At 51.8% G+C, this 24671-nt stretch overlaps 1 protein-coding gene across 1 annotated transcript; it reads right to left on the bottom strand.

Moving 5' to 3' along the window:
- Positions 1–2857: 2857 nt before the first annotated feature.
- On the bottom strand, positions 2858–24464 carry SNUPN (snurportin 1). Its single transcript, XM_004611856.3, has 9 exons — positions 24310–24464; positions 20937–21099; positions 14646–14790; positions 10697–10801; positions 10436–10532; positions 7745–7842; positions 5882–5959; positions 4777–4857; positions 2858–3439 (listed from the first exon to the last, which is right to left on the bottom strand). Exons 2-9 carry the CDS (start codon positions 21092–21094, stop codon positions 3110–3112), a joined length of 1092 nt encoding a protein of 363 aa, XP_004611913.1. The 5' UTR covers positions 21095–21099; positions 24310–24464; the 3' UTR covers positions 2858–3109.
- Positions 24465–24671: the final 207 nt, after the last annotated feature.

Raw genomic sequence — 24671 nt, 5'->3', positions numbered from 1 at the left:
TTTTCTGAGGTCCCAGGGATCAAACCCAGGACTTACATGTGAGAGACACATGCTCTGCTACTGCCGAGTCACATCCCAGACGCTGGGAACACGCTTATCCAGGACTTCCTTCGAGTTACAAAATCAGAACTTGTTGAAAATCGACATTCAACAATATCAAATTGTGCATGGTGGTCAGTTTGGCCAGTAAGAGGTTTTAGTCATGTGTCTGTCCCCAGAATGTCCTTTCAAGAATGGTTCTGTTCAGGGGCTGGAGTGATAACACAGCAGGTAGGGCGTTTGCCTTGCACGCGGCCAACCTGGGTTCAAATCCCAGCATCCTATATGGTCCCCTGAGCACCGCCAGGAGTAATTCCTGAGTGAAGAGCCAGGAGTAACCCCTGTGCATAGCCGGGTGTGACCCAAAAAGAAAAAAAAAAAAGAATGGTTCTGTTCAGACCTAATTATTTCTGGGTAGAGCTCAGCCAAGTCTGCTGATACTAGCGTGCACATACAGCTCTGGAAAGAACACTGTTGGCTGCTGACTCCAACACTCAGAAGAGCACAACTCTAAATGAACTGTCTACACAGCCTATAACACATTCCTTGCCAACAAGATGATGCTCTGGGCTGGAGAGATAGTACAGAGTTAAGGCACTCGCCTTGCATGCGGCTGACCCCGGCTGGATCCCCTGCACCACAGATGTTCCCCTGAGTACCAGCAGGAGAGATCCCTGAGTGCAGAGCCAGGAGTAACCCCTGGGGAGGGTTTCCCTCTTCTGCCTCCCTCCTTCCGTGCAAAAGGAAATGTTCTTATTGCAGAATTGACCCAAATTCCGGAAAAAGTTCCTGTGCCACTAAAATCTGTAGGCGGCAGGGTCTTCACTGGAATGAAGGAATGAGGAAAGCTTCTTCCTTCTCAACCTGAGCAGTGAAGAGCTCGCCCAAGGGCCAGTCCCACTGGTGCTGAATCAGGATCCACATAACCAGTTTCTACCCAGATCTGTTCCCAGAACTTATCAATGGACAGAAATAACTGCCTGTCAGAGGAGATCTAACCAGATCCCTTAGCAATTTTTGTCCACGTGATACTAAGTGCTAGAATGTGAGTCAAGTCCTTTCGTCCAATGAGAGAACTTAGAAATGAGGAAAGAAGTGTGGGGAGCAGATTTGGACCACAATAAATAGAACACATTGGTGCCAGAGCGATAATACAGCGGGTAGAGTGTTTGCCTTGCACACAGTTGACTGGATTTGATTCCTCGCATTCCATGATTGCCCAAGCACTGCAAGGAGTAAATTCCTGAGTGCCAAGTCAGGAGTAACCCCTGAGCATCGTTGGGTGTGACCCCCAAACAAAAAATAAAAAATATATATAAATGAGGGGCCGGAGCGATAGCACAGCGGGTAGGGCGTTTGCCTTGCACGCGGCTGACCCGGGTTCGATCCCCGGCATCCCATATGGTCCCCCAAGCACCGCCAGGAGTAATTCCTGAATGCAAAGCCAGGAGTAACCTCTGAGCATTGCTGGGTGTGACCCAAAAAGCAAAAAAAAAAAAAAAAAAAAAAAAAAAAAAAAAAAATATATATATATATATATATATATATATATATATATATATATGGGATACACTTCCCCAACAGAGCAGAAACTAGCTGGGCAGGGCAGTTTTATTCATTTATTTATTATTATTATTTTTGCTTTTTGGATCACAACCGGAAATGCACAGGGGTCACTCCTGGCTTTGCACTCAGGAATTACTCCTGGCGGTGCTCAGGGGACCATATGGGATGCTGGGAATCAAACCTGGGTCAGCCACGTGCAAGGCAAACACCCTACCCGCTGTGCTATCGCTCCATGGGCAGGGCAGTTTTAGATAGTTTTAGACAGCACTGTCCACCTCCTTCACGGCTTGAGAGCCTCAGTTCCTAACGCTGAGTTATCTGCTAATGCACGATCATCACTGGAGTCTTCGGCCTCACAGCTACGAATCTAAAACTACTGCTGAATGCACAAGCTCTTCTCTCCAGCTTTTTCTCTCACTACTCTCCACAACTGCTTTGCTCACACCCTGCTGAATCGAGCCCAGCTCCCAGAGCAAGTTCTGCCTTCCTTCTGCAGGGTGCAGTTGGCAGAGCCTTCGAGCCTCTGAGAAACTGCTTCCCTACCCCGTCACCCGTCCCTGCCCTATTGCCGGGGCCCACTTCTGCCCCTCCATCCCCAAGAGCCTTTGCCCAGCTCTGACCTTGGCAAAACCTCCCTGCCTCTCCCCTGTCCCCAGAGCACCTACGCAGGAAAGCAAGCATCTCCCCACTTGTGCCCTGCCTGCAGGTGGGTTTCTGTCCTCCCCGCGGGCAGGGAGCCAGCCTGGCTTCCCTCACTTGCAGGTTTACCCAAGGGGTGAATGAACGCCATTTGCATTTTATCTCGGGCAGTGTCTAAACCAAAGTAAATCACACTTGTCTTCTCAGAAGAGGGAACATATTCGAATACCAAGAACTGCAGTTCCTGGTAAGACCTTTCAGAAAATGACGTTACCAACAGCAGCAGCAACTGGAAACTCAGCAGAATGCTTAAGTGCTAAAAAAAACAGTGAAATGGGCCAAGACTTGAGCGGCCATGGTTCAAGGAGGTGGGGGCTGTGGGGACGATTCATGTTTCTCTGACATTTAAAATCACAAATCGGCTGGAGCAACACTGCAGTAGGAAGAGAGTTCTTGCACACAGCTGACCCGGGTTCGGTCCCTGGCACCCCATATGGTGCCCCGAGCACCACCAGAAATGATTCCTGAGTGCAGAGCCAGGAGAAGCCCCTGAGCACTGCCGACTATGGCCCCCAAACCAGAAGATAAAATAAAAACCAAAATCACAAACAACTCTTGTGGATAATTACATCTATTTACATCTCTGATCTGGGTTACATGTAGCTGTGAGCCAACTCCAAGCCCCACCCGGGCGGACCCTCCCCCAGTTGTCTGAGGCAGCCTGCAGAGAGAAGATAAGCTGATGTCAGCCTCTGCAGTGCCGGGAAGTCCACTCTGGAACGAAGCCCCTCGCTCTTATCACTGTCCTGCCACCGGTCCTCCTCGTCAGGCACCCTCCTCCTGGGGCCCGCGGCAGCTGCCCTGCCTAGCTCTCCATGACGCTGCCCGTGCGGGCCGGGCTCGGGGGCAGACTTGTGTGGGGCAGCTGTGGGGTGGACAGGTGCTCCAGTTCGTAGTGGCCACTCGCGGGGGCATCTTGTGTGACCTTCTCCTTGGCGCCCTCCTTCTGGCTCCTCTTGTGCTCAATGATCTGCTGGAGCTGGTGGCCGGCATAGTCAGGCTTGGTGGTCAGTGGGTTAGCTGGCACGGCCACCCCAAGGACGTCCGACACCATGTAGGGGCGCAGCCAGCCCACCAGTGGGGTGCTTCCGGGGCTGTAGTGGGTCTGTCTGTGGTAGAAGAGCAGGCCGTCCACCTGCAAGGGAGATGGGGGGCCAGGAGTCTGCTCAGGGTGGTCCTGAGGGCTGACGCCTTTCTATGCTTCCCTGCCTAGGGCAGGGGGTGAGGGTTGGGGGTTGGGGGGTACTTCCTCCTTTCTCACATGAAGACACAGCCCAGAAAACAGATATTTCCAGAATCAAGACACAAACAGCACCTTCTGGGTCACGGTCCCTGCCTGAGGCTGTCTGAGAAGGGGGGCAGCTCAGACTCAGAGAATTTGGGGGAAGGCGCCTGTAAAACAAAGTGAGTTAAAAAAAAATGGAAATGATCTTGGACCCAGTCTCTTCATCCCTCAGTCCCAGGCACTTCCCAGCACCCCGCGGTGCAGCTCCTTGAGCGAGGGAGATGCTCCCCCACAGGGAAGAAGGCGGAGAGAGTGGACAGGCCCCACTCCAGACAGAGGGGGCACAGGAAAACAGGCTGTGGACAAGGCCAGCTTGTTGGGCCACTGCCAGCTCTCAAAACCGCCCCTAAATTGTTCTCAAGCTCTGTTCTGGGAAACTCAGTTTTTCTCAACGGGAAGACCTCCCACAGCCCCACATTTTCTTTTCTGACTTGGTGACTCATCTCTAAGAAAGCATTAATTGTCACTGGGGCATAAAGGTTATAAATAAGACGGTGTTCTTGCCACCTTCTTAATTGACTCCCAGAACTGAAGGCAACTCATTTCCTCATTTCCTCATTCGGGAAGCTGGGATCCTTTTAGTCAAATTATGTTCGGCGCAAGCAAATACTTGCCTGTGACGAGGCAGAATTCTGAGGGCTAATGATGGCAACGTTAAGCTGGCATGTGGCACTGGGACAGGGAAATGGCAGGTTCTGAGGGTGGCCAAGACTGCCCCAATCTGGGGAGTTGCTGGGGATGTGAGACGCACTGCGCGGAAGCTGGGACCAATTGCTCTGCCACAAAGTGGTGGCTTAGGAACCCTCTACATCACTGCAGGGGAACACGGGGCTAGGGATGCACAGCCCTGCAGTCCACTGGTCAGAGGGACCCTCGTGGCAGTCAGACTGGGCCTTCCTGCTCAGGCTGGCAGCAGCAAGAGGATTGCCAGATGGATCGAGGAATGGAAGCCCTGACCCTTTCTGGGCCTCAGTTTCTCCATCTGGGAAACAAGGGTGTAAAGCGAGCTGCCTCCCTGACTCTGAGTGACATGGCAGGTGGGCCAGGGAACTGCAGGGCTGGAAGCACAGGCTCCTCCAGGCTGTTATTTGGACAATATGGAATCTGGGGGACACTCGGGCCTGAGTGACCAAGACCCCCTGTGTCCCACAGCCGCCGTGCAGCAACCACAACAGTGGCCTCATTACCTCAAAAGGGAACTCCATGGCCAGCACCGTACACAGGCTCTCAGGGGTACAGGGGAAGTTCTGGAGCCCCACGAATTTAAACTAAAAGATAAAGAAGAACAGAGAATGAGCAACAAAGTGTGCAGGAACTGAAAAGCTGTCTCAGAGAGGAAGTTCCAGTGTCATCCTTCCCACGCCTCTGGGAAGGGCTAGCCCAGGGGTTCCGGCCTGGCTTTACAGATGAGGATCACCTGGAGAACTCCTGAAAAACTGCTGATGCCCAGGTCCCATCACCAGATTCCAGCTGAACTGGTTTGGAATGGGGCTAGGCACTTAACTGACATTATCCAGTTGATTTTAACATTCAGTCGAGCCCAAAAACCACCATCCTAGGATGGGCTTAGGGGTTACAGGTCACCTTGAGTTCTGTGACTGTTCCCCTTGCAAAGGGCCAGTGAAGTAAATCCCTGATTTTTAGATTTATATATTTTTTGATGGGCTGGAGTGATAGCACAGCAGTAGGGCACGCGACCGACCTGGGTTTGATTCCTCCACCCCTCTCGGAGAGCCCGGCAAGCTACTGAGAGTATCTCACCCGCATGCAGGCAGAGTCTGGCAAGCTCCCCGTGGCGTATTCGATATGCCAAAAACAGTAACAAGTCTCACGATGGAGACATTACTGGTGCCCGCTCAAGCAAATCGATGAGCAATGGGATGACAGTGACAGTGACATACTTTTAAATTTTTTTTGGGGGGGTGGGCATACCTGGTGGTGCTCAGAACTTACTCCTGGCACTGTGCTCAGGGGTCACTCCTATAGGTGCTTGGGGAACTATAAGAGGTGCTGGAAATTAAACCCAGGATGGCCGAGTGCAAGGCAAGCACCTTACACTTTGTACCCTCTGTAACTCCAGCCCTTCTATAACTTCTTACTTTCTTGGAGCAACACCTGGCAGTGCTTGGAAGGCCTGGGGATGCTAGGGATCGAACCCTGGGCCCCAGCATTCAAAGCATGCACTCCAGTCCCTTAAGCCTTCTGTCTGGCCCCATATAATGATAATACTTAGATGACCAACTAATCCAAACTAATCCCAGTAATAAAGAACTCTCCAACACCATGCCTTACAGGATTGAGTTTTGTTTTTTGTCCCAGTTCTTCTTCTTCTGGTAACTTTGAATGCATCCAGTAGAACCGGAAATCAGTCTGCCAGAGAGAAGAGAAACAGCAAATATAGCTCATCTCACACTGTGCTGTCAACACACAGCCCGTCTTAAAAAGCCGCCTGCCCTTCTAGCAACACTAACAGTTCCCTTAGAGCAACGCAAGGCCAAGAAAATATTATAAAATCTTTGAAGGTCTTTCCTTAAACTCTAATAGGATCATTAGTTTTAAAATCTCTAACAGAAATATTGTTTGTTTCTGGACCACACCCAGCAGTGCATGAGGGCTGCTCCTGGCTCAGAGCGTGGGGGCTGCTCCTAGCAGTGCTGAGGGGACCACATGATACTAGGGATCAAATCATCCAGCGCTCCAACCTCTGAGCCACCTCCCCAGTCCCAACAGTATTCCGAACAGCAGTTAGAGCTTGTCACTGAACCTATTATGTGTCAAGCTCCAAAGTGAGAATTTTACACACCTACAATGGACTCTCTGAGAGCTAAGTGATCATTATCTCCATCTTATTTAATTACTTTGGGGCCATACCTGGCGATGCTCAGGGGGGTTACTCCTGGCTCTGCTTTCGGGGATCACTTCTGGAGGGATGCTAGGGATGAACCTGGGTCAGCCGTGTGCAGAGCAAATACCTTACTCACTGTACTATGGCTCTGGCCCCTATTTATTTTATTATTTGGACCCAACCAGGGACCACTCCCGATTTGACTCCTATCGATGCTTAGGGGACCATGAAGTGCCTGGGATTAAATTCATCCCCCTCAGATAGAGCATGCACATCAGCCTCAGGGCACAGCATCTCCTTTCTATAGCTCGGAGATCACGGTACTCCGAGCCCTGGTGCTCCCAGAATATACTGTGGGGCAGAGGACAGTCCCACTGCATAGCATGTCATTGCATGTCACCCTAAGTTATGCTTGTTTCATGCTCATTTTGAGGATCAGAAACAATCATATAGTTGTTAACTTATAAACCATTTTGTTCTCTAAATTGCCAGTATGAACCCTCGAATAGCTATTTGGATTTTTTGTTTGTTTGTTTTTACAGTTCTTTTTCAGGCCCTCTCTGCTGTACTATCACTCAGGTCCCATAAATAGTTCTTGGGGCTGGAGCCATAGCACAGTGGGTAGGGCGTTTGCCTTGCACGAGGCCGACCCGGTTCAATTGATTGCCAACATCCCATATGGTCCCCTGAGCACCACCAGGAGTAATTCCTGAATGCATGAGCCAGGAGGAACCCCTGTGCATTGCCGGGTGTGACTCAAAAGCTGGAAAAAAAAAATCTCTAAAAAAATTGATTGTTCCTGTCATTGGTAAGATCACCACGAAAGAAGGTGGTGATGGGACAGTGGAGCAGTATAGGGGGTGTCTCCTGCCTCGTTTGGAAACTCTCCTTCCAGCGCCAACCGCTCAGAGTCCGCAGCCTTCAGGATCACAGCCCAGCGGCCCCCCCGAGGTTCTCAGGGTCCGGAGCCACTTGGGGAAGGAGTGGAAGTGGTAGGAGTGTCCCTAAAGGTGCCGCGCATCCCCCTGCGCCCACCCCACCCCCGCTTTTCCCACTAGCCCTGGTGCTACACCCCACCAACAGCCCCAACTCACCGCTCTGCGGCTCCCCACCCCCCGTCCCCAGAACCACTGTCCTTCCTTTCGTCCCACCTCCTCCTCCTCTCAAATGAAGCTATTCAAACACACGCAGAGAGACAAGGAGCACGAGATAATGCTCTTGATGCACCACATCCTGTGCGTACGAAGAAGCTGGTCACGTACCAAACCCACAGGCTGAGCCACTTTCCCGGGAGGAGGGGCGCCCCTCACCTGGCAGTCATAGAAGGGGTGTCCCCGCCAGCACATCACGTCCAGGACATAGTAGGTCTGGCTCACCTCGCTGTAGATGCAGTCCAGGATGGTGTAGTCTGCAACACACGGACAAAGTCACAGGGGGCGCCCTCCCAAGCCAGGGAGCCTCCACCACATTTTGGGGTGGGGGCGTTGAGAAGGGTCACAGCTCAGGGGCTGGGGGCCGGAACTGAGTCCCAGCAGCCTCGGCACCAACACCAAGGGACCCCGGCTCATCCCAAAGATACTTCCTCACAGCCCTTCCTGGAGCCCGGGTGCCAGGCGACCGGACAAAGGACGGCACAAAAGGGGTGAAAGCAACACCCAAGCCAAGTGGGGGTTCTCAGCTGTCACGCAGGCTTGACAGGAGCTCATGTCTGGAAAAAAATCATCTCCTGGTGTAGCTGATGGTTACTCTAAATCCTCTCTCGACAGCGTCACTGGGGCTGGAGCAAAGGGACAGTGGGGAAGGCGCTGCCTTGTACATGGCCCACCTGGGTTTGGTCCCCGGCATCAGCTTTCCAGGAATGAGTCCTGAGCAGATCCAGGAAAAACCCCTGAGCACTGCTGGTTATGGCCCCTAAGCCAAAACCAAACCCTAAAAAACACATCATCATTAGGTTTCTGGACAGTGACATAAAGGGGAAACAGGTCCTTCAAAAATCTGCTTAATGTCAACTGCGAATGTCTTCCCAACAATGTTGTAACAAAAAGATACTGATGGGCCTGAGGCCTGGGAGATGGCTCCAAGAGTTGGGGCACGTGCTCTACAGGCAGGAGGCAGCCCCCGGCTCCTTAGCACAGCCAGGGAGCCCTCCCGAAAGCACCAAGCCGGGAGTAGCCCCCAACATTGCCTGGTGAGGCCCCCAAAACAGAAAGCAACAACAAAACAAAATGACACTGAATGAGGCTAGAGTGATAGCACAGTGGGTAAGGCGTTTGTTTTGCACATGGCTGACCCGGGTTCGATCCCTAGCATCCCATATGGTTCCCCAAGCACCGCCAGGAGTAATTCCTGAGTGCAGAGCCAGGAGTTGGAACCCCTGAGCATCGCTGGATGTGACCCAAAAAAGCAAAATGAAAACAAAAACAAAAACAAAATGACGCTATAGAAAACATATTAATTGAGCTGCAGCATGGATGGGTCTGGAGAGTATCATTTTGAGTGAAGTTAGCCAGAGGAAGAGGAACAGACCAGAATGGTATCTCTCAGATGCAGGATGTAAAGAAACCTCTTATGGAATATCAAACACCCAATGGCAATAGAAACAAGAGAAGAAGAACTGGTCTTCAGTGGGAAGCCTGGCACTGGGGTGGGGGCGAGGGGGTAAGTTAGGGAAGGAAACACTAAGAAAATGGGGGAGGGGGAAGTGCCTGCAGTGGAGGCAAAGTGCGGGGGTAGGAGGGATACTGGTGGAGGGAAGTGGTGAAGGGACTGATGTTGGAACAATATATGCCTGAAAATCAATCATAAATATCTTTGTAACTTTGTAATTCATGGTGATTCAATTAAAAAGAGAGACAGAAGAAAAAGAAAAAAAAAAAAACAGAGGCCAGAGAGATAGGGTAGGGTGTTTGCTTTGTACATGGCCGACCAGGGTTCAATCCCAGCATCCCATAAGCTCTCCTGAGCACTGCCAGGAGTGATTCCTGAATGCAGAGCCAGGAGTAAGCCCTGAAACCAAAAAACTAATAAAGAGGGTTTGGAGCGATAGCACAGCAAGTAGGGCGTTTGCCTTGCACGCATCCAACCCGGGTTCGATTCCCAGCATCCCATATGGTTCCACTAGGAGTAACTCCTGAGTGCAGAGCCAGGAGTAACCCCTGTGCAATGCCAGGTGTGACTCCCCCTCCAAAAAAAAAAAAACTAATAAAGAAAAAGAAAAAAACCAAAGCAAAGCAAAGCAAAGCAAATTAATCGAGGGCCTGCTCTGTGGGGGACAGGAACTGCAAGCAGCCAACTGTCTTTAAGGAAGTTTTTACCCGAGGCTGGAGGGAAGTGGATCACAGCAGAGGAACGAAAAGCTGAATGATGAGTACAGCGTAAACACAAATTGGAAAAGCAGCAGAGTTTCAGAAAAAGGAGCCGGAGCAGCAGGAAATGCTTTGCAGAAGAGAGGGGCTATAAATAGAATCATCTGGGATCCGAGGATCCAAACTCCAGGGCAGTGGGGAGAGGGCAGCGGGTTCCAGGCTGGAGCAGGGGAGCCGCAGCCCAGCTGTCGAGTGAGTGGGCACGCTGGCCAGCGGCACAGAGGCAAGGCAGGGCTGTGGGGGCAGGGGGAGACTGGGGCTGGGGTCCAGGGCGGATGGGAAGCAGGCTAAAGGCCAACGGAGTGCAGACAGAGGACACGGCCCACGGCGAGAGCCTGCGAGGCGGGAAGAAAGCAGGGCCAGGCCCACCGGGTACAGAACTCTCAGCGGCCTTCAGTGGGCAAGTTACTTAACCTCCACGACCTTGCTGTTCACACCAGAGGAGTCTCTGGTTAGGACAATGGCTACACAGAAGAGAACCTGGCGGGGCCCACTGCGCCCTTCCTCTCTGGGCCCTTTCCCAGCCTGCCCCTGTCACTGGGCAACGGGGCCCGGGGGAGGTGTGTAAGCCCCCACCCGGGAACCACCGCCCGAGACCCTCCAGGATGGCAGACCTGGATGACTTCCGGAAAGTACCTTTGGCCGTGGTAGCGTTCTTCCTGTTGCCCCCCGGCAGGAGGGAAGGAAACCTATTGACGCAGTAGCCACTCTTGGTATAGGCACTGGTGGACCCCTGCATGGGAAGACAGTGACCCCTGTTCTCCACAGGCCACCCCTTGCCCTCTCGCTTCCACATCCGGCGTGGGGACTGGGGGCATCACCAGTCTATGAGGGCCCTCGGTGAACCCCTCCCAAGGGAAAGTTGAGTCCCCTGCCAGGGCCAGGTGGCTTACTCACCCGGGAGGCCACAATCAGGGATCTTTTACCAACCGGGCACACGACCACGATCCACTCCTGCCCCAGGTCTGAGGGCACATCGATCAGCCACTCAGACAGCATCAGCTGGGAACACAAGAAACAGTGGTCACCAGGGCCAGGGCAGTAGGACAGCAGGTAGGGCGCTTGCCTTGTACGCAGCCAACCAGGGTTCAATCCCCAGCATCCCATCAGGTCCCCCGAGCACCACCAGGTGTAGCCCCCCCCCCCAAAAAAAAAAGAAAGAAAGTGGGGATTAAATCCTCAGGGGCACTGTCAGCAACAATTTTACACCACAAGTGTCGGATGGAAGTCAGTGAATGAGCATGAGGGCTGCTGGGGGCTGAAATCTTGCCTTATAGGCAGCTGACCGTGGAAAATCCCTTGTAACACATATGGTTCCCCAGCACCATTGGGTGTGATCTCTGAGCACAGTGCCAGGAGTAAGCACTAGGCTTACACAAAGACTGAGGAAAGGAAGGCTGGAGGGGGTCCTCCACCTACTCGCCCTCCTGACAGCCAGGAGGGAGGCCACTCACCAGGACCTCCATTACCTACAGTCACACCCCCCAAACCTGGCAATGGGCAACTCCTCCTTTTTTTTACTGTCTGCCCACCTCTGTTCCAGGGGCTCTCCCTCAGATGCTCAAGGTCTCCTCTCCCTGACCTTGAGACTCTCTTGGAACTGACCATTTCCCAAACCAGTAACTCAAATATTGTGATAAGGGATGTTTGGAAACATGTACGAAAGAGAAACTGAATAGCCAATGTTAACCCTCGACCCTCATAGTCTGCCATGGATATAAACATTTTTTTTCTTTTTGGGTCACACCCGGTGATGCACAGGGGTTACTCCTGGCTCTGAGCTCAGGAATTACTCCTGGTGGTGCTCGGGGGACCATATGGGATGCTGGGAATCCAACCCAGGCTGGCCACGTGCAAGGCAAACGCCCTAGCCCTGGGCTCTCTCCCCAGCCCTCCAACCTAATCTTCCATCTCTTTCCCCCTTTCCCCAATAAAATACTCAACCCCCGGCAGCTGTAGTGATAGCTCAAGTGGCAGAGCACCTACTCAACATGTGCGAGACCCCCAAATCCAATCCCCTGCCCATCCCCACCATATGACTGGCCCTAGCCCCCTAATAGCGAGGTCCTCATTAAATCAGAACTCATGGGCCAGAGCACTGATATAGGATGTAAGGCACTTGCCTTGCACGTGTCTGACCCGGGTTCGATCCCCAGGTTATGGCCCTCCAAGCCACTTCTCAGTGTGGCCCCAAAACAACGACAACAAGAAGAAAACAGAACTCAAACTTGAATCTCCTGAAACAACAATGAGACCCTTGGATCACCCTGTCCTAAAAACAGCTTCCTAGTCAAGATGCTGCCTTCCGCCCACACTGAAACTAACACCCTCAGACCAGATTTCCTGGCCCACAGTCCTGCTAAAGGTCACCCGTGACCTTCCCCGGGCAGCATCTTCCTTCCCTCCCCTCCCTTCGCCCTCCCCACTCCCTCTGGTGACGCTGCCAGTACAACCTCTTTCCTGAAACATGCTCCCTGAGGCCTGGGACACAGCGCATTCTGTTTGCGCCTGCAAACACTCCTCCAAACACGCCCCTCAACCGTGCAGATGAACCTCAGGGCTGCTGCAGGTCTCGCTCGAGGACTGCTCTCGTTCACTTCTAATAGTGTCACTTGTCACAGCCGAGATGATGCCTCCCAATTCTCCTCTGCCATCTCCCGACTTCTCTCCTTTCCTCCAGACACGTATCCCCAGCTCCTCACCACGCACCTCCTCTCTCTGCACCCTAAACTCAGCGTACCCGAAGCAGAGCTCATTCACTGCCTCTGCGGCCTAAGTCCTCCCCTCCCTGCGAGCCCCAGGCTCCCTCTTCTACATTCTGTAGCCTCATGACCAGCATGTCCACTCTAATACTAAATCTTTTTGTTTTGTTTTGGGGCCACACCAACTGTGCTCGGGGCTTACTCCTGGCTCTGCACTTAGCGATCATTCCGGGCTGCTTGGGAGGCTGTATGGATGACCTAGGGATCAAACCTGGTCGGCCAGGTCCAAGGCCAGGGCCTTCCCTGCTGCAACGCTAATCAAAGCGGGAGGAGTAGACTGAAGCCAGCTGCTTAGGGCATTTAGCTGTGAGCTGAAATTTCAGGCCTACGAAAGCTAGCTCTCTGGCCCCAATAACAAAATGTCAAACTTTTATGCTGCTAAAAATGCCACTCCCAAGCTGGCTGGAGCGATAGTCCAGTGGGTGGGGCGTTTGCCTTGCACTAGGCCTACACAGCTTCGATCCCCAGCATCCCATATGGTCGGTCCCCTGAGCATCGCCAAAGGTAATTCCTGAAAGCAAAGTCAGGAGTAATCCTTGAGCATTGCCAGGTGGACCCCTCCCCCCCAAAAAAAAAGATGCCACCCCCGGAGGGACAGCACAGCACCGCCTTGGATGTAGTCACAGGTTCAAATCCCCTGGGTCCCCCAAGTTCGAGGGCAATCCCTGGGACAACCAGTGACTTCCTGCTGCACTAAGGTCACATGTGTAAGCACCACCCACCACCCACTCTCGGGGTCCCCAGAGAGCACAAGGGGCTCTCAAACACACAAGTGAGGTGCAAGCCCCACAGCCAGGAAGTATGACTTCTGGTGAGCACTGAAGTGAGCACCGCAATGACTCCGGCGGGCAGCACAACAGGGGCGTCAGCTGGGCATGAGCCTGGCAAGCGCAGACAAGGCAGCTGAAGGCACGCGAGGCTCCTGAGCACTGGTCCCGAGTGTGCACACAACACGACCTACAGTGGAACCCTAGGCTAGAGCGCCAGGGCTGGATGTGTGTGCAACCCCCATGACAAGGGAGACACAAAGGGGCCAGAGATGACACAGCGGGGAGAGTGCTGACCCAGGTTTGACCTCTGGCACCCCATATGGTCTTCCAAATCCTGCCAGAGTGATCCCTGAGTACCCATGGTCCTCCAGGGCACTGCCAGGGGTGACCCCTGAGCACAGAGTCCTGGAGTAGCCCTGGAGCACTATTACCTCAAGCACACGTGTGGCCCCAAAGCAAAACAAAAAGGTGATAAAAGATTTGAACAGAAATTTCTCCATACACAGCGTCTATTAAGCATCCTGCTCCTTATCATTAACCAGTAGGAAATGCAAATTAAAATAATGACACACCACCTCAGATTCACTACGATGGTGATGACGGGAGAGAGAGTGACAAGTACTGACGAAGAACAGAGACCGGAAGTGGCAGGTCACTCTGGAATGCCACTACAGCCTGAAAACCCTTAAGGGGTGAAAGAGGTAGATATCACAATGACCGAGTAATTCTACTTCCAGGTATATATCAAGAGAAATGAAAACACTATGTTCACCTAAGAACATGTAAATGAGGGCTGGAGAGATAGCGAAGGTTTAAGGTGCTTGCCTTGGGTAGGCCTAGCCAAGTTCAATCCCTGGCCCAGCAGATGGCACCCAGGACTCCCTTCAAGAGTGCTCACTGAGCACAGAACCAGGAGTAAGCCTTGAGCAATGCCCAATATGGCTCAAAATCCAAACAAAATAAAGTAATAAAATAACATTTGGCATGTATTTAAAAAAAAAAATGACATTCTAACACATCAACATTAACGAAATATGAAAACCTTTCTTTCAAGTTAAGGAAATCAAACACAAATGGACAACACACGTATGATTCAAGTGCCAAGAGACAGTACATCAGGTAAGACTGCCTTGGGATTGATATCTGGCACCCCACCTGGTTCCCCCTGATCCTTGAGTGTGGACTCCAAAAGAAGCCCTGAGCGCCAGCAGGTGTGGCCTAACCTCCCCACCACCCCAAGTAACAATTTTGATTCTGCTTTGTACAAAAATGGTTGCGAAACAAGAGCCATCGCATCTTCTCTGGACTACTTACCTGATTGGCATAACGCTTTGGCAACTTCTTGCCAGCATCAATGTCCATTTCTTCATCATCTTTCTTATCTTCCTCCTCACTGTCCATCCCTGTCCAGTCATCTTCAGCCAGCCTTCTGGCATGGTTCACATAATCCAGCCGCTTGCTGGAAAAACAACAGTGGTGAGGACGGTCAGAAGAGACCCTTCGAGCCAGAGAGCCGGCGTGGAGGGCTGAGCACAGGCTTGGCATGCAGGAGCAGAAGGGGGCCCCGGTTCCGTCTGGAGAACTGCTCGAACTCTAGGAGCAACTTCAGTACCACCAGATACGGCCTCCCCAAAAAACTCAAAAACATGGGCCGCAGCAATAGCACAGCAGGTAGGGCACTGGCCTTGCATGAGGACAACCCAACTCTGATCCCTGGCACCCCAAGACCATGGGAGTGATCCCTGAGCACAGAGCCAGGAGAAGGTTCTACCAAGTGTGACCCAAAAACAAAAGAAACTAAAACAAGGGGGCTGGGGAGATAACACAGGGGTGAAGACACTTGTTTGCATCCTGCCACCACTGGTTCAAATTCCTAGAGCCATATAGGGTTCCTCAAGCCTCGCCAGGGATAATTTCTGAGCACAGAGCCAGGAATAGATCCTGAGTCTACCAGGTGTGGCCCCCAAGCCCCAAAAACGAACCCAAAACGTGGTTATTTTTTTTTTTGTAGGGGTGGGAGAGATGTTTGGGCCACAGCTGGCGGTGCTTGAAAGCTACCCCCACCCCGACATTCAGGTCTCTCCTGCTGGTGTGCGGGCGCCGTAGCGTGCAGGAATCACTCCCAGGTCTCGAGTGCAAAGCATGTCCTCCAGCCCTCTGAACTGTCCCCAGGCCCAGTGACAGATTTAATCAATATAACTGAGGAGGAACATGGGAGTTCTGGGGAGGACTTAGGGATGACAGGTTCCTTTGTATGGCTGATCTAGTGTCTGCCTTCTTGCAGGGCCTCAAAGAGAAATCGCCTCTGAAAATAGCAGCTTTCCTCAGAATTTCCTCAGAATGGGTAAAGTGAAACACTTAAAGGAATGTGCAAGGCTTCCCAGCTAGAAAGGCTGACGCACTCTCACCCAGACTCTCACTTCCCACCCAGAGAGGCGACACCTCCCTGCAGAGAGAGCAGCCAGGCCCAAGGGACTGAAGCAAGGAAACTGCAGCACAGTGAAAGGTTGAAAGAAAGCCGGCTTCTGGAACTTTCCATTTGATGGAGCTTTCTGAGGATCGGCCAGACCTTCTCCGGTTTCTCACTTGCCAGAAAAGTCCCTTAGCTGATTATTTAATACGGCTTACTATTTGTTTTCCTGTAGTGCTGTCCTCTACATGCCCTACAAAATGTGGGCACCTGAGAAGGAAACCTCTTGGACATGACAAATGAGTTGCGGATTGCATATGAATTCCTACGAGTTGCTTCCTGAAGGCTAAGGCAGGCGGTCACTGTGGAACGTCTGAAATAGACAGCTGTCACACATGTTGGGCAACGTGTGCAAGTTCAGTGGCCGCAGACCCACTGAGGCCTCGGGGTGATGCCCGGCATGCTACGGTCCCCCCAGCGTACCACCCGGGAGAGACCTGACTGTTGGGCTGGGAGTAGCTTTCAAACACTGCCAGGTGTTGCCCAAACATCTCCCCACCCCCACGAAAAAGAAGACATGCTCGAAAGGACAGACATCTCTGGTTCTTCCTCGGGCAGTGTTGGAAACCACAAAGGATGACCATCTGCTAGGACCCGTCAGCAGGGCGTATCCAATATGCCAAAAAATAGTAACAAGTCTCACAATGGAGACGTTACTGGCACCCGCTCGAGCAAATCATTGAGCAATGGGACAACAGTGACAGTGACAGTATTATAAACAGCACCTTCAATGGAATACCAGACCCAACATATAGCACACACACACAACAAAGCTGGAGCAATGGTACAGTGGGGAGGTCACTTGCCTTGCAGGCAGCCAACCTGGGTTTGATACCCACTATTCCGTATGGTCCCCTAGGTATCACCAGGAGTGATTCCTGAGTGCAGAGTCAGGAGTAACCCTTAAGTATGGCCAGGTGTGACCCAAAAAGCCAAAGAAACAAGCAAACAAAAATACCCCACTCAACAACAAACAATGGAACACCTAGTACCATAAAAAAGGAAAGAGGCAGATTAGGGAACTTTCTCACAAAATACTGCTTTTGTTTTGTTTTGGGGCCATGCAGTGGTATTACTCCTAGTTCCGGTGGTGCTCAGAGGACCATATAGTGCCAGCGACCAAACTCGGATCTTGAGAATGTAAAACTCGTGCTTAACCCATTGAGTGATCTCTCTTTTTTTTTTTTGCTTTTTGGGTCACACCCAGCAATGCACAGGGGTCACTCCTGGCTCATGCACTCAGGAATCACCCGTGGCGGTGCTCAGGGGACCATATGGGATGCTGGGATTTGAACCCGGGTCGGCCGCGTGCAAGGCAAACGCCCTACCCGCTGTGTTATCACTCCAGCCCCTTGAGTGATCTCTCTATCCCCTCAAAAAAGCACTAAATGAGAGTTGGGAATGAAGCCCAGTGGTAGAACAGTTGTTTTTCATGTGCCAAACACTAAGTCTGATCCCTTATCTGTCTGTCTGACTGTCTGTGTGTCTGTCTCTCTCTCTTTCACACACAAACACACACACAGAGGCAAAAATGCCTCACAGGGCTTGGTATAGTCTTCAACAGGGTCTAGCCTTGGCTTCTCTGGGAGTGTCCCGGGTGCTACGGTGATCCAAGCATCACTGACATTTGAGCTCCCTGGCACCACCATGAAAGTGTGTGACCCTGGGCAAGCACCGCCACAAAGAGTGTGTGACTGTGGCTACCAAGAGTGCATCCCCAGGAGCTGGAAGGGTAAGAGAGAGGGGAGGGGGACAGCCTTGTGCGTGGTCAGCCTGGATTCTATCCCTGGCACCACATATGGTCCCCAAGGTCCTTCAGGAGTGATCCCTGAGCAGAGTCAAGAGTAAGCCCTGAGCATCACTGGGGATGGCCCCCAAAACTGACAAAAAAGGAGCGCGACATGCAGCTAAAAAGTACTTGAACACAACTGAAGTGGGCCGCCCGGTCAGGCCCACAAGCAAGTATGCAACCCCCAGTCATCGAAACAAACAAAAGGGAACGGAAACAGAGGTGAGCGGGGAATAAATGTGCACAAGTAGAAAAATAACTCCATGACAGAGCACATGCTTTACATGTATATGGGCATATGGGTTTGGGTTCTGGCTTACTAGGCTTGATCTTCACATTAAGAAAAAAAAAAGCACAATAGTATACAGTTCACGGACACTTATACTTATCCATGTCTCTGCATGCATACAGTCACACAGTAACTTTATGAGTAGTATGTCACTCTGAAAGATGGCTGAAGAGATAGGACAGGGGTCAAGACACTAGCCTTGAATGTGGCTGATGCTGACTCAAGCCTCGAGCACAGAGTCAGCAGTCCTGAGCACAGGACTTGAGCCTCCACTCCTCCCCCAAAAAACTTTGTTTTGTTTAGTGACACAAAATAATTTCCATGTAAAGAAATTAACTTAGAAGTGTGAGGGCAAGAGAGAGAAAAAGAGAGAGAGAGAGAGAGAGAGAGAGAGGGAGGGAGAGAGAGAGAGAGAGAGAGAAAGACAAAGAGAGAGAGGGAGAGAGAGGGAGAGAGGGGGGAAGAGAGAGAGAGAGAACACAGGCTTTTCCAGAGTGGAAAAATATCCCCCAAAAAGCTAATTTTATTTTATTTTTTTATAGTTTTAATTTTAAACCATATGAATCTCACCTATTCTAAAGTAACAGGGGTGGGACCAGAGAGAAAGCTCAACAGGCTAGAGCTGAGTGTGAAAGAGGGCCGGATTCCATCCCCAGCACTGTGTGGTCTCCCAGCGCCACGCTAGGGACAGCTTCTGGGTACTGCTGTGAGTGTGAAAAGACAAGGAGCAACTGGGCAGGAGCAACAGTACAGTGCTTCCTTGCACGAAGTTGATCTGAGCTGGATCCCCTGCATCCCTAGCCCACCAGGACTGATCCCTGAGCACAGAGCGAGGAGTAAGCCCTGAGCTCTGCTGGGTGTGACTGAAAAACAAAATAAATAATAGATGAAAAACTAGGAACTGAGCTTGCATATGACCCAGTAATTGCACTTCCCAGAACATACCCCAAAGACCCAAAACCCCATTCAGAAAAGACATTTGCATGCCTCTGTGCACTGCAGCACCATTTACAATAGCCAGAACTGGAAGCATCCCAAGTGTCTGAGAACAGACGAGTGGAATAAAAACCTTTGGTACGTGTCACACAGTGGTATACTACTTGGCTATAAGAACAGATGAAGTCATGTAATTTGCTGCTCTGCGGATGGGTCTGGAAAGTGTCATGCTGAGTGAAGCCAGCTAAAAGGAGAGGGACCGACATGGAACAAACTCATGTCTGGGGAATAGGGAATAGCAAATGCCCAAAGGCAACGGAAACTGAGAACAGTTCTGAGTGGGAACCTTACTAAGGGGAAATGGTCACAAGGGTGCAAGAAAGAGGCCACTCGGGGCTGGGGCGATAGCACAGCGGGTAGGGCATTTGCCTTGAACGCGGCTGACAAGGGTTCAATTCCCAGAATCCCACAGGGTCCCCTGAGCATGGCCAGGAGTAATTCCTGAGTGCATGAGCCGGAGTAACCCCTATGCATCACAGGATGCGACACCCCACACACACACACACAAAAGAAAGAGGCCACTCTAGGGGAGAGAGTGATGCTGGGCTGTGTTATCCATGAAACCCTATCATTAGCAGTATGGTAAATCATGGTGCCTAATATGAAATTTTTGAAAAAGAAGAAATCCAGGGATGGTGAGCAGCCGACTGAGCTCTGAGGTCCAGTGCGCACACGCTATAACGAGCAGGTCATGGACAGTGCCTGCAGCTGTGGCCGGATGGCTTGCCTTGGGGGCCCTCGGAGACAGCTCTTTCCAGCAGACATTCATATCTGCACTCACACTGCTGCCAATCTCCACATCCAAACTGGCTTGGAAAGCCCGGGACACAGCCAGGGCCCTTCCTTGGCCACCAAGTCCATCTGCACCAAACTGCTGAGCAAGAAGCATGTGACTAGAGTCCCGTACAGGGCAAACTCAAGTTGTCTGACCACCAGAGAGCTGCATCTCCAAGAAGTTGGGCGTTATCCAATGCATGCCGAAGGATCTGAAGACACAGTGGTGGAGGAGGAGTTCACTGTGGATGGCCGTGGGATTGGAACACATCCCTCATCATGGTCCCCTGCACCCTGAGAATCTAAGATCTGAGTTGCCCCCTCCTAAGTCACATCCATCTACTTTCTCTTGGAAAAAAAAAAAGGGGGTGCCCAGAGAGAGAATAGAGGGTAGAGCATTTGCCGTGCACACCAGCAGCCCGGGTTCGATCTCCAGCATCCCATATGGTCCAAGTCTGCCAGGAGTGACCCGAGTGCAGAGCCAGGAGTAAGCCCTAAGCACCTCTGAGTATGGCCCCACAAACAAACAAAATATAGACATATGTACATTCGCAAGAGGGACAGTGAGCCATGAGGGGGTTGGAGAGGCAGGGTCTTAGAAAGACTCTAAACTTGGGGAACTCCACTACACAAAAGCAGCCGTGGAGAACAGCAAAACGCAACAGTATGAAAACTGTGCAGCTGGTTAAGTTCCTCCTGATCCCTGATTCCGGGAATACCCAGGAGAGACTTGCGGTACACAAAGGACAGAGGGACAGGTCTTGCCGACTCGAAGCTCAGCCTCGAGTCGTCCTCTCCTCTCTTTCCCTGTTCACTCATCTGGCATTTGGGAAGAAGTGTATGGAAGACATTTCCTCAGGCTCCTATGGAGTTATTTGTCTTGAACTCCCAAGGGCATCGGAGAACATTTGGACTGCAGGCCGACAGGAAGACCACCCCAAGGCCAGGCTTCAGCGTGCAGAAGCCACACAGGGAATGCAGGGCGTGGCCTGCACAAGGCTCAGCACTGCAAGGAAAGCAAGGAACATGCAGCCAAGGAACTGGACTCTTCCTGAAGGCTTCATTCAGTTTCTCCCTCCTTTCTTCTCTTGTCCTGTGCTGAAGAAATAAAGGATGGCTACCTTGGGGAGGATTTCTCCCTCCCGACAGTATGGTCAAGAATATCCACCTAAAAAGGGTTTATGTAGAAGGAGGTTCTATGCAGACAAGGCTCAATCTTCCGAATGCTCCCCAATTTCCAAACCTGGGAGACAGCCAAAGAGTTAAAAAAAAAAAAAAGTCCCTTACGATTTCTGCAGTTCCAGTAATTTGCGCCGCCGCTCACTCTGCTCCAGAGAACTGTACTTGGACTTGTACTGGGACAGGCGGGGGTGTGGGGCCGCTGTACTGTTTAGATCTTGAGACACAGAAAAGCTACCAGCCAGTGCTTGACTCAATTCTTCCATTTTCCCTGCAAAGGAAAACATAAGAAAATGATTTCCTATGTAAAGGCAGTTATGATGTAACATGACGGTTGCATTCCTAAAACTTATTTGACCCAACAGTTCAGCTGTTTCCAAGAAGTTAAAGGGCAAATAAGTTTGGGCTGGAGAGATAGGACAGTGGGAAGGACATTTTTCTGGCATGCAGTCAACCCGGGTTCAATCTCTGGCACATAATGTCCACCAGCATTGATCCTTGAGCACAGAGCCAGGCACAAGTTCGCAACACTACTGGGTGTGGCCCTGAAACAAAACTTCCCAGCACCACAAATGGTCCCCAAAGCACTGCCAGAGGTCACTCCTGAGCAGTCAGGAATAACCCAAGCATCACAGGGTGTGGTCCCCAAAACAAAAGATAAAAAAGAAAAAGGAAAATTCAGCTCCAGAAGCTGGATAGTACAAGGGTTAAGCATGTACCTTGCATGCAACTGACCCGTTTTTCTTTATAGTTTTTATAAAGGTACTCTTTTTTGGTCTTTTTTTTTTTTGCGGCCACACCTGGTGTTGTTCAGGGATTACTCCTGACTCTGTGCTCAAGAATTACTTCTGCTGGGGCTTGGGGGATCCTATGGGGTGCCGGGGATCAAATTCTAGGTTGGTCATGTGCAAGGCCAGCGCCCTACCCGATGTACTATCATTGCAGTTCATACTGATGTACAATGATTTACAGAACTGTTAATGGTAGTTGCGTGCCTACATCAATTCAACACCATACCCACTACCAGGATACCCACTGCCCTCCACCAAGTTCCCAAACATCCCTCCAGTTTCTCTGTTTCCCACCCTTGCCTCCAAGTTAGGTTCTGTGGAGCAACAATCCACCTCAATTGCCTCTGGTCATGCTTCTCTCTCACTATGTGTCCCTAAGCCCCACATACGAGAGCGATCATCGTGGATTTTTCCCTTTCCCTCTGACTGACTTCACTCAATACGATGTCTTCTAGCTCCACCATGTCATAGCAAATTGCATGATTTTGCCTTTTCTTACAACTGCATAGTATTCCATTGAGTATGTATACCACAACTTCTTCACTCATTTGCAGTTGGGCAGTTGGGTTGTTTCAGTATCTTGGCTATTATATTATACACTGCAAAGAACATCGGTGTGCATACATCCTTTCAGTTGAATTTTTTTTTTTTTTTGCTTTTTGGGTCACACCCAGCAATGCACAGGGGTCACTCCTGGTTCTGCACTCAGGAATTACCCCTGGCGGTGCTCAGGGGACCATATGGGATGCTGGGAATTGAACCTGGGCCAGCCGCGTGCAAGGCAAAAGCCCTACCTGCTGTGTTATCGCTCCAGCTCTCAGATGAATATTTTTGGGAAACAAATGTGGGGCAAGAGCTGATATGTGGGAGGCAACCGAACAGTAAAACAGCAGCTGCTCTGGGAGGGTGAAGGACTGACACAGGGGACCATTTGGGAGAGACTACCCAGAGGACCCCAAGTAATGGGTGTGGGAATTCATACTTCACTCACTCAGCTGCATGTAAGAAGTGGCACAGGACAGTAGCCAAAGATGAAAGGGAAAGCCTCTGTCTGTTAGGATAGAAAGATAAGGAGAAATCTGACTCCCATGTCTCTGGTTCTAGGGTAAATCAGAAGGCAACACCAATGTTTAAACTCCATCCCCACAGGGGCTGGAACGATAGTACAGCAGGTAAGGCACTTGGTGTACTATCCTAAATTGATTCCTAATGACTCTGTGAACAAATATATGCCCTCTTTGGAACACTCCTTAGCAGTTACTTTACACCACACCTCGACGTCATCCTCCTTATAGTATGAGATCTATTCTGAAAAGATTCATGGCTAGAAAGTCAAGTCATACTTACCACCTTACCCATTTTTTTTTTTTTTTTGCTTTTGTTTTCTGGGCCACAGACTGCAATGCTCAGGGACCACACCTGGCAGTGCTTGGGGGTACCATATGCAGTGCAGGGGGCTAAACCTGGGTTCACAGCAGCAGGACAAGCTCCTTACCCGCTTTGCTCTCTCTCAGACCACCTTACTCACTTTTAAGTGCACAGTTCAGTAGCTTTCGCTACATTCACACTTCTGTGTGACCAAGGTACAGAATGCTCCTAATCTTGCGATACTAATATCTATTACACGTGAAAGGAATCTTCTTTCTTTTTAAAAAAATTTAAGAGTAATATATTATCAGTGTAGACTTGAAGCCAAGCTGAGAAATGTGCAGTGTAACTGGCAGGTAAGGTCACTGGAGGTTGAGGCCAGTGGTGGTTGAGGCTGGGCACTCAGGACCCATCACGGTATGCTATATTCTGTATTATTCTGTACTTCCATAATTTGAAGGGAAAAAAGTTTAGGGGCTGGAGCGATAGCATTGCAGGTAGGAGCCATGTCTTGCATGCGGCTGAGCAGGTTCAATTTGAGGCACCCCGAATGGTCTCCCAACCTGCAACCTGGCCAGGAGTGACGCCTGATCCCTGAGCACAGAGTGAGGAGTAAGCCCTGAGCACTGCCGAGTGTGGCTCAACATCCACATTCCCCCACCCCCCACAAAAGTAAAGTTCACCACAGCAACAACCAAACTCCAAATACATTTACTGGCCTTCACACACTTTATCTGGTTGCAGGCTCTGCCTCCAAATCCTTAAACAGGGAGGGTTCCCTGGCCCTTGCAGTACAGAAAGTGGGGCCGTGGGGGTAGGGTGCGGTGTGTGGGGCAGGGGGCAGTGTCCTGCTCTTTCAGCCCCCCACAAGTGCAAGGGGGCTGTCTCCAAGAGCTCGGCTCTTGGCTCACAGCCCTCTGCTTCCTCCCAAATTTCCGACCCCACGGCTCTGCTGACCCACCATATGCCCCGCCTCCCCTTCCCGCCCCCCTCGCCCCCCCTCCGCCCCATCCCTGCCCGGTGTCCAGGACCTCCCGCAGCGTCTCCCTCCCGGCCCCTGCAATCTCCAGTCCCGCGGACTCTACCCGGTCCACTGGGCCGCACTCGGACCCGCACTGCCTTTCCCTCGGGATGGACCCTCCCCCACCAAGTGGCACGACGGTCCGGGCCCAGAGCGTGGCCCAGAGAGGTGGACACTCGCCCCGCAGGAGGCGCGGGCCCAGCCCAGGAGACGCCTCGGGAATGTGGGAATGCGTGGCCGGACGGGGAGGATGAGAGTCAGGTCGGGAGCCCGCCGGAATCACACCCGAACCGGGACTCACCGGGTCTAGAAGACAACCTCACGCGCACGGCCGCCCGGCTCAGGGCCGACCAATCACCGGCCGCGAAAAGACCGGTTCCGCCTCCCCGGACACCCGGCTCAGCGCCGACCAATCACCGGATCCGGAAAGACCGGCCCCGCCTCCCCGGCCGCAACGGATCAGATCCGCCCAATCACCGGCCGCGGATGGTCTGGCCCCGCCCCTGGTCGCTGCTCCGCGGGGCCCGCCGGCCACGCGCCCGGAGTTTCCGGGTTCTCCCGCCCCGGGAGCATCGAGTCCTTCCGCCCTCTGTGGCGGGCCGCGCGGCACTTCCGCCCCCTCGGCGTCCGCCCGGCGCGCAGCCTCCCGCGGGGTTCGTCTTA

Source organism: Sorex araneus, chromosome 3 (assembly GCF_027595985.1).
Source record: "Sorex araneus isolate mSorAra2 chromosome 3, mSorAra2.pri, whole genome shotgun sequence".
Taxonomy (NCBI): Eukaryota; Metazoa; Chordata; class Mammalia; order Eulipotyphla; family Soricidae; genus Sorex; species Sorex araneus.
Note: the sequence above shows the minus strand (reverse complement) of the source record. Positions and strands in the feature narration are given on the sequence as shown.